General features: G+C 49.0%; 2 protein-coding genes across 2 annotated transcripts; both read right to left on the reverse strand.

Moving 5' to 3' along the window:
• Nucleotides 1-230: 230 nt before the first annotated feature.
• Nucleotides 231-7019, reverse strand: LOC118581950. Its single transcript, XM_036184342.1, has 6 exons — nucleotides 6917-7019; nucleotides 4330-4349; nucleotides 3386-3611; nucleotides 1942-2040; nucleotides 850-955; nucleotides 231-708 (listed from the first exon to the last, which is right to left on the reverse strand). The coding sequence occupies exons 1-6, from the start codon at nucleotides 7017-7019 to the stop codon at nucleotides 516-518; spliced, it is 747 nt and encodes a 248-aa protein (XP_036040235.1). The 3' UTR covers nucleotides 231-515.
• A 2409-nt stretch (nucleotides 7020-9428) lies between these two features.
• Nucleotides 9429-11415, reverse strand: Lkaaear1 (LKAAEAR motif containing 1). The gene is given in 4 exon segments (XM_036184343.1): nucleotides 9429-9554; nucleotides 9556-9708; nucleotides 9833-10230; nucleotides 11355-11415. Coding segments are annotated over 4 exon segments (726 nt in total). The 3' UTR covers nucleotides 9429-9440.
• Nucleotides 11416-15105: the final 3690 nt, after the last annotated feature.

The raw sequence follows: 15105 nt of genomic DNA on the forward strand, positions 1-15105 counted from the left end.
CTTAACCTGAAGAGGCCAGGTGTTGGACTGATTCAAATGGTTGAGAGCCCAACATGATGTAGGTCCTGAGAGCCACACAAAGGGACTGGAGAGATTGCTCAGTGTTTAAGAGCATTTGCTAACCTTCCATAGGACCTTGGTTTGGTTCTCAGGACCTACATCATGTTGGCTCTCAACCATTTGTAACTCCAGTTCCAACACCTGGCCTCTTCAGGTACCAGTATGCATGTGGCACACAGACATATTCAGGCAAAACACTCACACACATAAAATTTAAGAGCCATATAAAGCCCCTTAGAGGATCTGGGCACTACTACCAGCCAACAAGGCCCAGCAAACTCTGGACAGGGTAATGCTGTGGCAGGGGCACCTGCCTACAAGTAGTTTCTTGGAAGACTCTGAAGGGCCTAAGAAGGACTGGGTCTGAGCCCTAAAAGCCACCCCATTCCAGCCCTGTGTTTCTGTACCTCTCCTATGAGCTGCTCCCCAGGCCCACATACCTGTTTGGTGCTTCATTAACCATGTACCCCTGCCCAAATGCCATGGGGTCTTCCCAGTGCAAGCTGCACCCTCAAGGTCCACATACCAGGAGCAGCTGCAGCAGCAGCACCAGCATAAGCAGCAGGGATTGCGACTGGGGGGTCCTGAGGGAGCTGCATCATGGCTGGACATCGAGGGGGGCCTGTCCGCCTCCTCTGGTCCTGTGTGCTGAGGAAGAGTGAGCTGCCTCAACCTCCCCTCCAGAATTCACTGGACCCTGTGTCTCTGCCCGCCTGCCCAACTGGCTGTGCCCCCAAGGTTATGCTATCTTGGGCCTCAGGAACCCAATTAGAGGTGGAAAGTGCCTACCTGTTTCTCAGCCTCATGTGGGGTGGGCATGGGTGGGTGGAGGGGGTTGCCCAGGTTCTGTGGTGCCAGCTCTGGACCGTCACTGCAGCCTGGGAGTCTGGTGGATCTGAGAAGAGTGTTGGAGTTCTGACTGAAGGCCTGTGACCTGAACCTACCTTGTAACCTCTGCACTAACCTCAGGGAGAGGTCCCTCAGAGGGAGCTTGGTCAGGGCTCTGCCTCAGCCTTCTACCCCAAGCCTGAGTGCTTACCCCATATAGAGGTGCCTGAGTCAATGATGGGGCTACTGTAGTTGGGCCTCCCACAAAGGGCTCTAAGACACCCCCATCTGCTCGGTCCCTGAGAAGCAGGAAGCCTGGGTTCCTCTTTCTTGGCTTCCGGCTCCTGGCCCCTCCCAAGGGGACTGGAGCTACAAGCTGGTATGGAGGGGGTCAGATATTCTGACCACTCCCTCCCTCTATGGAGGTGGGTAGAGATGCTACCCAGATGACTACAGAGGGTAGGTCTGAAGCATTGAGTACTTGAGTGGGACTCAGAACATGACTTCCTGAAAGTGAGGAATGGGAGGCAGGTTATGCACTGATGAGAGGTATGTACTCAGGTAACAAGATTCTTTGGTTCTCAGCTGCCTCAGACACTCCCACTTTGGTTTCCCCTTATCTCCCTAGGATGCAGAAACAGGTAGATATAGTAGCTTGGTGTGGCAATGTGGGAGGAGCAGCTGCTTAGCTGGGTTTTCATATGTTTTATTATTCTTGATGTTTGGACCACACTTTCACAGGGGGGCTAGGAACCTCTCAGGCCACTGAAAGCTGACTTCAAATTCCAGTGTCCCCAGGAGAAACAGAAGGAAAGCATCCAATCAAGCTTGGCGAGCAGTTTTGAGTGCCCCTTTTCTCCCCAGCCTATGCTCATTTCTGTCCTGGTGGAGGCCATCCAGACTTTAAGACCTCTGCTCTGTCCACCTTCCTCTCTCATCAGCCTGGGGCTCACATTACTTTCTCCATGTAATTTACCCTCCTGTAGCCCCTCATCCAGCAGAGGCCCTCTAATCCTGTTCTGTCTGAGCTCTGTACACCAAGAGCAGCCTCACCATCAGACTCGATTCCTGAGATGGTGGGTTCCCAAGTCTCCCAGCATGCAAACCAGGACACAGAAGTAACTTGAGCTGTACTTCCCTGGAGTTGAGTTTCTAGGGAAAGGAAGGGGTGTGGTAACTAGAGGTCTCTAGGCTCTCCAGAGTTGTCCTCCTTCATACCCTCACCTTCCAGACCATCCCTCAGGTGCTCCATCTCCAATCAGCTGACTGGACAGAGAACAGACTGAGGTGTGGGGCCTGGATGCTGGGGTCCAGTGGGTGCAGAGACAGGTGCCTGCCCTTTTCCCCAGCTGCAGGCTCTGGTCCTGACTCCTTGCACCCATCAAAGGTCAGTTGGGACCACCCATATCGTCCAGGGTGCTCTTGACTATTTCCTCCTTTCTGGGGAGGGGGAGTCCAGAGTATGAATTAGGGTTTTCCTGCCCCACATCCGGATATTGGAGGGCTCCTTCCCTCCCCAAGCCTCCCAGGCGTTGGCCTCTCAAGTCTATACTGAGACCAGATGCAGCTAATCTGGTCTCTGGGGACAGAAGCTCCCTGGGGAACGGCTGCAGTGTTGCTCCATAGAAGAAAAAAGAACGTCCAAGCCCGCCCAGTGCCCCCCCCCCCCAATAAAGAAAGAAAATGGGGACAATTCCAGAAAAAAAGTCATAACCTTTGGGAGGGGGGCTAACAGGGGTTCCATTCCCCCTTCTATCCCACACTGTCATTGTCCTACCTGTACCTTCATGGCAGGCCAGACCTCTCACCATGGCGAACCCTGCTGCCCAAGCCCACCTGTGGGACGGTAGGCCCCCACCCAGTTCCTGCTTTCTGCTGGTGGGGTCATCTGGAGGGCTGGTCTCTTCCTCGAGGTCCCTTTCGCAGTATCTGACGCCCCCACCCCTTTCTTAGGGAATTCGCCATGGCGCCCCACTCACCAGCGACCTAAAGGCGGATGGGGGCAGGAGGGCCAGGTTCGGTCTGGGCCCCACCCTGGCTGCCGAAGGGGTGTGCTCTAAAGCAGCAGGGACTTAAGTCAGATGGTGTACTCCTGGGTATTCGCGCGGTCGGAAGGCGCACAGAATCCCGCTCGGGTGGGGCCGGGGGGCGCAACATTCACCCCTAAGGCTCTCCGGGCCCGAGTGGCAAGAGGACCCAACTCCAAGAGTGGGTAAGGTGGTGGATCTGGTGTCTTGTCTGGCCCCTCCCCACTAGGCTAGCGGGCGGGAGACACGGAAACCTGGGTTCTTCCGGCCCCCACCTTTAGCAATTACTTCTCAAAGCTCTGCACTGAAGAAAAAGGGGAACCTTGTTGCGGCTTTCCCTCCCCCCACGCGCAGGGAGTGGGCTCCCTTCCCACGGTGACCGAGGTCCACGTGGACCGGTCACTGAAGTCCGGGAACAGAGCCGGCATCTACATCTCCGGTGCCCGTCCGCGGTCCAGCACCGCACTCACCGCCGAGTCCCCAAGTCACACCGCCCGCGCGCTCCGAAGTCCTTCTGGTAGCCGGGGAGGGGGCGCAGGCGCAGTGCGCAGGCGCCTCCGCGGTACTTCCCCAAAGAGAGGGGCCGGGACTTCCTCGAGCCCCAGCGCCTGCTCGCCCGCAGTGCCCCGCCCCGCGCCCGCTCCTGCGCCCCACCCGCGGTGGCGTGTAGTCCCGCGGTAGCGTGGCATGGTGACCCTCAGGGTTGAGTCGTACAGACACAGTGGAATGAGCCGGCGCTCCTTCTGGTTAACTAGGTTTTCCCCGGCCTTTCCTTTATGTGTTAGTGCGCTGAGGGGCACCAGAGCTGAGCCCTGTGTGCTCCTTGGCTTGTCTGGATAAGAAGAGGCCTTTGGGAAGGACTGGCCTGTGGTAGTGCCCAGTTTCTGAGTATGGTTTGTAATGCGAGGTTAAAAGTCTGTCACTCTGCTGTGGATCTTTCTCAGAGAAAGGGAGGTTCAGGAACTGCAGCTTGGTAGGCACAGTGAATACAGGTTCTTATATCAAATTACCCTGAAAGTTTCTAGGGCCTGGTTGAGTCCCTGTTGACCCCTCCAACTGCTCCAAGATAGCCTTTAGCACAAATGGCCTTGCTCTTTGGCCAACTCTTCAGATTCCTTATGTTTGGGTGCAGATTTGAATTAATTCATTATTCCAGCATGCTCTGGACCAGTGTCCAGGGACCCCAACCCTACTTTAGACTTGGTCTGTAGGGTGTATGTGGTTGCTTGGGCCACGTGGTTCCTGCTCTTCTTAGCACTGGAACACAGCCTGACCAGATCAGGTGTTGAGTTCTTGCTAACAAAAATGCTTTTCAATTGCACAGATTGTATAAGCTTACCACCCAAGTCAGAGATGCAAAGCAAATACTTCACATGAGCTCTTCAGGTAGCTGGGCAGAGGCAGACAGACTAACCTGTAGCTGAATGCAGTGGACTAGATTGGGAGACAGAAAAGGGATGGGGTGAGAAGTGAGGAGGGCAGGAGGCTGCCATGATGCTCAGAGACCCTGGATGTTGAGAGAACAGTAGTTGAGAGCCTGAGACTACCAGGCTTCCTGTAATGCTATGTGGGGCTTGGTGGATTGACCACAGAACCTTTTGGCTGCCAAAATGATGGATTCCAAAGCAAGATAGCGGCTAAGAAGCCCATCTGAACAGCAGTAATTGCTTTAGATAATAGTCCTGAGATATGGACACTGTTCAGAACTGGGAGCCCTGTAGAAATGAGTCAATACCAGGTAAAGACCACAAAACAAAGCTGGTTCTGCAGTATTTGATGTGGGCAACTGTCTGTGGGTAGAAGTCAGTATGCTTCCCTTCAGTTCATTTTACATGCCTACTCACTTGTTCTCTGCCACCTTACATCTGCCCTCCACTCAATTAGCATCTTTCTCTAAGTGCACGAGCACGCTCGCACGCCCCGCACGCACACACACACACACACACACACACACACACACACAAACACAATGCCTCTAAATCCAGGAAGAAGACCAGGAGCACTGAGCGAGTGATGGCAGTGGGGATGGAACTTTAACCCAAAATTCTCTTTTCCAGAGCAGGAACCCCCAGCTATGCACAAGCCCCACTTAATTGTGCATGTGCCACAGGCTTTGTATCCCTGTAGGATTTTCTTCAGACAAGGGGTCCTATGTCACCTTCCTTAGCCTTCTCTGTAAACCCTATCCCTCACTGATGTGGAGATCAATTATTATGCTTAAGCTGGTCTGACACTGGATGTAGAGCTCTTGTGCCATTGTTGAGCTGGCCTTCTCAGGATGTTGGTCTTTGTTCTCAGCCCTCTGCTCTGAAGTACTTATATGAGTTACTCAATGTGGGACACTGCAGTGGTCTTAGGTATCTCTGTAACCACCATGAAGAAATGCAGGGTCAGAAAAATGATGAAATAATGGTATGACTTTACTAAATAGATGAAGTTTTTCTAGGCACTTAACAAATCTCCAAGAAACAAATCCTGGGGTTGAGACAAGGAACTTGTCCAGAGGAACCCAGCATTGATTATCATCTGGTATAATTGACTATCATTAGAGGACTACACCTGGGTATGTATGACCATCATTCCTGGATGAAGAGACTGTCTCCTTTTCCCTGTCCATACCCATGTCCAAACCTGTAGCAGGGTCCTGTGCTGTTATTCCCTTTGGGGAAGGGGGCCAAGTAGGCACAGAGTCAATGACACAGACTCTGGGAGAATGTCAAAACAAGCAGCTCAGTTTATTCAGGAAGAGGCAAGTATTATATAGCCTTCACCCCACCCTGCGGGGAGGTCTGATGAATATGCATCTGCTGGTGTGACATGGCTGCCTGTTATTGGTCCAGGATATCTCTAGATCATGTCTCAGCTGCTGTTGCTAAGGCCCTTAGGCAGACTCAGGTTGGCTCTCAGAAAGTATCTTTTTTTACTGGTTTGGGCTGGCTGGCCCTCAAGCCTGTTAGGGATGAGTCATCCCACATATCCATCCTTTTTTAAAAATTATTATTTTATAGGACATGCTCAGTGGGAGCTAGGGTGCATTGCCCTAACCTTGTTGACCACACCTCAGGAGAGCTCCGCATAATAGACTATGCCTGCCTTTGGTTGGCTTACAAACAAGCTTGTACCTATCATTGACTACCAGCCCTGGAAGAGCATCAGTCCTGGAGAGCTGTCTGGGTGGTGGGCTTTAGGCAGTAATCTTCTGTATCTCAGTGAGCCATGCATGCATTATCTCTCTAGGAGGACTTTGTTCTAGGTGTCTGAGAGCCAATAAAACATGTAGGGTTGCCTTTGTGGCTGCCTTCTGTTGGTGAACCTGTTGCAGAAGATATTTGAACAGGAGAAGGATTAGTCAAAAGTTCAGTTTCAAGGACATGGATGGGACCCTAGTCATATTTATTGTGCTATTTGAAGTCTTTCTGGTGATGCATTAGTGACCTTGTAGGGGGTGAGGCAATTGCTTGATATCTAGGGTCACATGCCAGTGATGACATGACCTTTACTAATGCCACAGTAGTGGGTCAAATCATACATTACCCCTCTGAAGCTTCTTCTTTGACCAGTGTCTCTTGGTCTTTTGCCAGATGCACATCTCTTGAGGGTATCCATATTGGCATGGTGGTATTCTGGGGAAAATACAAGCATACCTTTGCCCCAGGTTAATAGGGGAGCAGGTGGTTCCGTTGAAGAGTGATGGGATCCCTCCATCGCACCAAGGGCAATGGTGCCTCCTGAGGCAAGTAAATAGGTGTGTTGTCTAATTTGGGCTTGTGTGACAGGGTTAACATATGGTTCTTGGCCCATGAGCATCTCAAGAGAAATAGAAATATTATACTGTATATTAAAATGAGCCTGAGCCTTGGCCTGATCACCATAGGCAGCTCGCCAATTAAGGAAGACCAAAGGCTCCAACACAGCCTTCATCAAATGGTGCCAGTCATAATAAGTCTGTACCTGCACTGCCTATTGCCGTAGGACTTGTTCAAAATATGGCAAGTCAGGACCTGACTCATTAGCAGCCTTAGAGACCAAAGACAGGTCTCTAAGAGGGGCAGGTATCCATGGCTGGTTGGAAGCATTGGAGTCCACATTAACTGAAAACGCCATGGTGGGCATACACGGCACCATAGGTGGAATAGGCTAGGAGGTATGCAGAGCAGCTATCTCAGCAGGCAGACATCCAGGCAAATCATTCCATGGATACTACAATGGGGGTTGGGGGTAGCCACTTGAGACATGAGGGGAGCAGAGAGAGGGGCTGCCAGTATAGGCTTGGGCACTGCCACAATCATTTCCTCTCTCTTTCCTTTACTTTACGCCTATTTCCATCCATTTCCTTGTCAGCAGAGGCAGAGGAAATATCAGTCATGGATGGAATGAAGGCGATAGATAAATTGGTGTTACATTGTTCCTGGCAGTGATTATTGTGGGCCTTAATGACCTCTTCAGTAGAGGAAGACATTAGGCCAGCGATCATAGCCAACAAAATGGGTATAAAAAACAATTGGAGGGTTACCCCTGAGGCCACATCTTTTTTTTTCTGGCCAGGAATAGAACTCTCATCCAAAGATCAGGTTCCCATATGTTCTCTGAAGAGATCCATGGAGCAAGCTCCACAGCCTGCATCCAAAACTTTACTAGTTCTGATGTTGTAGCCCAGAGTCCCTGGCTGGTTAGGAGGGACCTAGGGCTCCAATAGGGGCCTCTTTATGGTGATGGAGGAAATTTCTCATAATGTTAGAAGATGGAATAAACAACAGTGACCGTGGCTCTGTTTCCTGAGGGTCCAGCCCTTATGTGGAAACACCAGGCAAGCCTGAACAAAAGCATGTGCCACCCTACCACCGTGCAGACAGACTCACAAACAACACAAACAAAAGAAGAAAGTGGGGGGTCCCAGCATTTACCTGCTGAAGGACCAAAAGCACGCAATGTAGAGGGGCCTACTCACTAAAATACACCGCTCAAGGTGGTGCTCAACCAGTGATGTACATGAGTAAAGGGAGACAAACAGTCCCTGTTGCCAAGCATCAGATGACCCAGGTTTTGGCACCAGATGTAGCAGGGTCCTGTGCTGCTGTTTCCTTTGGGGGGAGGGGGCCAAGTAGGCGCAGAGTCAATGACACAGACTCTGGGAGAATGTTGAAACAAGCCGCTCAGTTTATTCAGGAAGAGGCAAATATTATATACCCTCCACCCCACCCTGCGGGGAGGTCTGATGAATATGCATCTGCTGGTGTGACGTGGCTGCCTGTTATTGGTTCAGGTCATCTCTAGATCATGTCTCAGCTGTTGTTGCTAAGGCCCTTAGGCAGACTCAGGTTGGCTCTCAGAAAGTATCGTTTTTTTTTTTGTTTTTTTTTTTTTACTGGTTTGGGCTGGCTGGCCCTCAAGCCTGTTAGGGATGAGTCATCCCACACAAATCTATCTACCATTTCCCTGCTCTGCCATCCTTCCCATTGCCTGAACCCCCCTTCCCTCCTCCTGAGAGCTGCTGCTGATTTGTGATTGCTGCCATTTGGGTTTGGATCAAGGCCCAGGGCACCAAGAGGCCAGAAAGTGAGAAGGGTCATGTGCAGGGGGAGAAGACCAGCTGAGGAAACAGAGCCCTGGGAACTGGCCATCAGTGAGTAAGATCCTTCTGGACCAGTTTCAATGCAGAACCAGTGGGAGCTCCCATGCAGGGCCGGGGGAGCTGTCTACCTCCAGGTAGCTTCCACCTCTGTGCAGCCTGCTGGGTGGGGGCTGGGAAGAAGGACAAGGCCAAGGGACCAAAGGGCCAAAAGACTACCGGTTCTGCAGAGAGCCCATGCTGTGGCGAGGAGGAAGACGAGCTGCCCAGAAACAAGGGGCTTTTCAGAGTCTAGTGGTCAGAACAGGATGGGTGGCTTCCTTTTTTGTGCTCCATGTTTGGTGTATGAGTGGGCACAGGAGGCTGTTTCTGATGAAAGGGAGGGTGTGGGTGAGTCTTGTCCCACCATCCAGGGACCTTGGAGAGGAGCACCCCATTCACAACCTGTTGGTCCTCTGGGCATGACTGGACTCTCCAAAGGCCAGCTTTGACTTTGCAGTCATTCCCCCTCCTAGGATGCCACCCTAGTCCTCAGATGGAATAACCCTAACTTTGGAGACATCCTTGATTTCTGGGAGTGTCCAGGCAGGATCATCCCTATCCTTTTCCACATTAATTAACCCCCCCCCCCCCTCCACCCCCGCCTACACACACACACACTCACCTCTATGGCCCTGAAGAGCACCCATTGCCTGATGGGGGCAGATGGTTAGGACATAGGAGTGTCCCGTGCTGTTACTTTAACATCCACCCTCCGACATCTTACTTTGGAGAGCCCATCTCTTGTACTCTGAAGTCTGTGACTGGCTGTGGGAGAGGCAGCATCCATGCCTGCCCTTCCCATTGGGAACCCAGGAAGAAAAGAGGGAAAACACCCGAGAACCCTCTGAAGAGAACTTTATGTGAGAGGGTGGGGAGCCGCTCTAATCCAGGGTCTCTGTAGGCCAAGGTCGCAGTCATCGTGGGAAGATGCTGCCATCTACAGCCTCTTCCAGGATTGTCTCAACACGCCTCCGCTGGGGAGAAAGGGGTTAGGGTCAGTGTGTGATGAGGCACGGGGCCCTTCCACCCACTCCCACCTGTCTTCGGTTTTGCCCGCACCTCTTGACGGCCCAGAGGATCGGGGATCTTCGTGGGCTTCAGTTGGGGTGGTAGGAACAGTTCTAGCCGGATGGCGGAGCGTGCGGAACCCTGCTTCTGGATCAGGAGAGCGATTTCCTCTGCCTGGGAACCGAGCTTACTTGAGCAACCCTGGCAAACCGTCCAGAGGCAACCCTCCATCTGCCTCCTCCCACCAGCAGGGTGGGCCCTCTTTCTCGTGGACGCTCCCAGTAGGCCCTTTGCATACCCGCATTCGGGTGTAGCGCAACCTCAGCGCGCGGACTCGGCCGCGGGCTTCTGCGGCCTTGAGAACGCCCAGAAGCCGATTCTGACGCTCAGCTGGTAGTTCAAATGCCTGCGTCCAAATGCGCGGGTCAGGCATGCAGTAGGGTATCTCCACTGACTCTCGTGGAAAGATGGAGGCAGCCGCGCCTGCGTCGTCGAGCAGGTCTCCAAAGAGCAGGTGGCGGTGGCGTTGTTTGGGGATCATGGCCGCCAGCCTCTCCTGAGTCAAAGCCCAGCCTGGCTTCGGAGGCTCTGTAGTCCACGGGCCCTTCATGCCTTTCTTGCCAGCTCCAGCTCCTGGTTCACTCTTTTTGGCCCGCTCCCGTGCACCCTTTACTCCCGGGGATGGCATGCTCCAATCTGTGGAAGAAAGGGGACATCCAGCTACTTAGGGGGAACACTATGGCTCTAGCTGTGTTTCTGTGAAACTTCTTGTAGCCACTTAACTCAGATCCCTAACTGGTAGCTGACCCTGTGCATATCTGCAGTAGGGTATGACTTTTTTAATCCTCTCCAGTTTTAGGAGTATACCCAATTTAGGGTTATAAAACCAGATGGACTGTCCTGCATGCTGCTGGTGCTCCACCGCCCACATCACTATGGTCATGGGTCACTTGGTGTCCCCTAACTCTGGAGCTCCATAGATTGGCCTGGTCCTGTGCCTTGATCCCTAGTCTTTGGTTGGGGTAGGGTTAAGGGCATGGTCCTTTATGAAGGGCAGAGGACCCCATCCTGTTAGTGTGTCTACACATGTCTGCGTGTGTATGTGAATGTGTGGTATTGCAGGTATATGTGTGTTTGCATCTGTGTAAGGATGCACATATGTACACTGGGAAGCTCAGCCTCTGGTCTGGCCTATCTCCAGGGTAGAGATGTGGGGAGCAGAACCCAGGGAAGTCGGACAAAGGAAGAATGGCTCAGAGTGAGAAAGGAAGCCAACCCTAGCAACCATTCCCAACCTAGCCACAGCTCCTGACTTCCTGTGGGTGAGAGGTAGAGACATGGTTGAGTGTTCTCCTCTAAATTTGTCTAACCCCTCCCCCACCTACCAGCTCAGCATCCAGGCCTCCCCACCAAAAGTCCTCACACCCTCATACTTTCTGCCTTTTCTGTGGGAAAACACGCTTCAGTTTTGAATCTCTGGGCTTGTTGATTATGTTGCTTAGCAACCTGGAGCCCCACTCTCCCAATCCGCAGTATAGTGCACTACTACGCAAGTATTAAGGTACAGGGATTAGGGCCATGTGTGTGTGTTGTGTCCTGTCCAAGATCCTCTCCATGGTCCCTTTGAATGTAGCTAAAAGTTCTTCTCTGGTCCGCTGGCCTCAAGGTCCTGCAGCGGCTTATAAAATAAGCATTTAGAGGCTTAATATTATTTACAAACTGTATGACCTATGGAAGGCCTCTTGCTAGCTAGCCTTTATATCTTAAATTAACCATTTTCTATTAATCTGTATGATTTGCCATATATCTTGTGGCTTTACCAGTCTGCTGGCATGTTACTTCTCCTTTGGTAGCAGCTGGCGTCTCCCCAGACTCCGCCATTCTCTTTCCTGTCTCTCTCCTTGGATTTCCTGCTTGTCTCTAAGCTGCCTTGCCATAGGCCAAAGCAGCTCATTTATTAACCAATGGGAACTACATATATTCACAATGTGCAGAAAGACATACCTCAGCACTTCTCCCTTTCTAATTAATCAAAAAGGAAAGTTTTAACTTTAACATAGTAAAATTACATATGATAGAACAGTTATCAAGCAGGAATTACAGTTATAATATCTAGTCTATTTTTATTTGGCAAAATTAAAGAAACATTCTATCTGTCCTATATTTATGAGTCTAAAGTTTCATATCTAATTTATCTTTTATCATAACCAAGGAAAATTATAACTATCTAGTTTTCAACTACATCAAAGACTCCAGAAGGGTATAATATTGCTTAAGTAAACAGGAAGAGCATTATAAGCAACTTCCAAAAATCTAGAATGACAGAGACAGCTGGCTGCCCGGACAGTCACCCAAAGTTCCTCTGCAACATTGGGGTATCCATCTTTAGCCTATAGGACTATAGTTTTTTAAGTGCTTCTCCTTGTGTCCTGTAGTATATCTGGCAGTTTCATCTGTGAAGCAGGAACCTGAAGGACCATCTCGCCTTGTTTTGGCAAAATTTAGTGGTCATTTTTCCATGAGTCTTGCATGTCTAGTCAATACAAGTACAGCTTCTTGTCCAAATGGCTAACTTTTGCCATAAGGAAAGCAAACTCCATATAGAGTTTCTTCGATGCCCATCATCTTCTCTGAAGTAGATTGGTGCTGCCAAGGGCAGACGTGTCTCACTGTCCAGAAAGTCTAAGTTTTTAAAACATTTTAAATGCCATATTCTGTAGGTCTCTGAAGTGTTTGAAGATTACCTACCTAATTGAAATATATCTATGTATACCTAGAAAACTTAACTAACATGACTATAAGTTTGATTATCATAGATGACTATTAACCTGTATTTCTTAATTATTCATTACAATTTTAAATGAGTTGTGTAGTGGATAGCCAACCCAGCATCGGCCTGGAAGTTCCAACCCCCATTGAGGCTTCAGTAATGATCACGCCCACAAGGCAGGGCAGAGGAGGGAGCCGAAGACCAAGGATCAGGAGGAGGTCGCTCTCTTGGTTCGGGGACGCTGGACTCTGGAGGTAGACCGAGCAGAGTTCTCCAGAGAACACCGCCGGACTGTGCTATACCTTTGCCAGACCCTGCAACCTACCCCTTCATTTGTAAGTTACCCCACAAAATAAACCTCCCTTTTAACTACGTGGAGTGGCCTTAATAATTTCACCAATAGAGTTGCATAAACATAATACCTTAAACAAGAGTAGAAATATATATATTATAACAAAATAATCTACCCTTTTATCCTATCATATCTATATTATATCCCATTTTTCTTTTAGAAAGAGATTGACTATGATCAATAACAATTTGTAACCAACCCCTAAAAAAAGACAAACATCCATAATCCATTTTTTTGGGAATGTGGATGTAGTTTTCTAAGCTACTTCCTGCTGATTGGGGGTGCCAGTAGTCTTATGGAGACACAAAGAAAATTTTAGGATTATGGTCAAGTCCTGACTGGAGTAGTCTGTGAGGGTGTATTGTCTGAGCCAGTTACCTTGAAGCTGTTCTTGATATTGGATCTTCTGGAGACCTCTCAGGGGGTCTTCCTTGATCCATATTAGCTTGGAAGCAATCCACAGGTTCTCATCTTCTGTGGAAACAAAAGCAGAACGTCTTTTTTTTTTTTTTTTTTTTAAGCTGAGGATCGAACCCAGGGCCTTGTGCTTGCTAGGCAAGCGCTCTACCACTGAGCTAAATCCCTAACCCTACGTCTTTTCCAAAGCAAAGTATCCTTAGACATAAATTTTGAAGTCAAGATAATATATATAGGCTTAACTCAACAGCCTTTACAATCAGATGTGTTTCTGCAGTTAAAAATTCCAAAGACAATATAACCCAGACTCTCTGTGTAATTTCCATCTTTATGTGGCTTATTACATTTACTGTCTCTTTAAATACTTTTTAAAAACTATTTCTTTTTATAACTGTCTATCCTCTTTTTTCTCTCTCTTCCAAGCCTATGTGCATTTTTACACATAATGTAAACCATTTAGAGGTTTATTCCATCTGTCTTTTTGTGAATCTACTGCTTTAAACCACAGCATGGCTAGGACTGAAACAGTAGCCTTGGCTGCTGGCTCTGCCCTCCTCAACTTCCCAACATGGTGGAGGTACCCAGGAGAGTCAAGCTTACCCTGCTAACTCTGGGGTCCATGCTGCCACTAGGTAGCATGCAGCTGGCCTATAAACCTTTTTCTTTCTTCCCTGTATGAGTAAAGGCTAAATCCACCATGCAGTGCACTGCACTGCTTAGAGACACTTCTGTGTACCTAGTCAGGAATCTGCCATGCTGTAGTCAATGTAGTCAGGCCCAAATGCCACAAACTTGGCATACAGTAGCTCAAGCTTATCTGAGAGACAAATTTAGGAAGCTGTTTTTAGCTCAATTTTAGATTTTTTTCTTTTGAGGAAATTCTTGCTACCACATCTGGGTGCTAAATGTACTTTCTCCAGTACCTCCCGAGGTCCCGCATTTTTCTGGTCCCACCTGGCCCCAGTCCAGCAGCCACATGGACCCAAGTAAACACAGAGAGGCTTATTTTATTTACAAACTGTATGGCCTATGGCAGGTTTCTTACTAGCTATCTCTTATATCTTAAATTAACCAATTTCTATTAATCTATGTTTTGCCACATGTTCTGTGGCTTTACTGGTCTCCTGGCATGGTGACCCTTGAGTGGCGGGCTGGTGTCTTTCTAGACTCTGCTTTTCTCTTTCCTGTCTCTCTCCTTGGATTTCCTGCCTGCCTCTAAGCTGCCTTGCCATAGGCCAAAGCAGTTTATTTATTAACCAATGGGAACAACATATATTTACAGTTCTTGTTTGGTAACTTATATACAATTTTACTATATTAAACTTAAAACCTTCCTTTTTGATTTGATAGAAAAGGAGAAGTGCTGGGAGATATCTTTCTGTATGCTGTGAATATATGTTGTTTTGTACCTTGTACAAAAGTCAATTTAAAATGGATTAAAGACCTTAATCTAAAACTTGAAACTTTCAGAAGAAAACATAGATAATACCCTTCAATATATTGGGGTAGGCAAGAACTTCTTAAATAGAACACCAACAGCATGAGAACTGACCTTAAGTGTCAACAGATGAGACTACATGAAAATAGTCAGGTGGTGGTGGTACACTTCTGTAATCCCAGCATTTGGGAAGCAGAGGCAAGTGATTTTCTGTGAGTTTGAGGTCAGCCTGGTCGACAAAGCAAGTTTCAGGACAGCCAGAGCTATTACACAGAGAAAACCCTGTATTGAAACACCCCCCCCGCCCAAAGTTTTGGTACAGAAGAGGGAAAACAAATCAAAACAGCAGAGCAAACAGCCCACAGAGTGGGAGAAAATCAAGTGGTTTATATCCAGAATTTATAAACAATTACAGCTGGGCTGTGGTGGCTCATGTCTTTAATCCCATCAGAGTCAGGCTGATCTCTGAGTTCAACGCCAGTCTGGTCCACAGAGAGAGTTATAGGACAGCCAGGGCTACACAAAACCCTGTAAAAAACAAAAACAAAAACAAGGGCAGAAATTAAACACCAAAGAAACAAAACTATCAATCGG

This window comes from Onychomys torridus, chromosome 4 (assembly GCF_903995425.1).
Source record: "Onychomys torridus chromosome 4, mOncTor1.1, whole genome shotgun sequence".
NCBI classification, from domain to species: domain Eukaryota; kingdom Metazoa; phylum Chordata; class Mammalia; order Rodentia; family Cricetidae; genus Onychomys; species Onychomys torridus.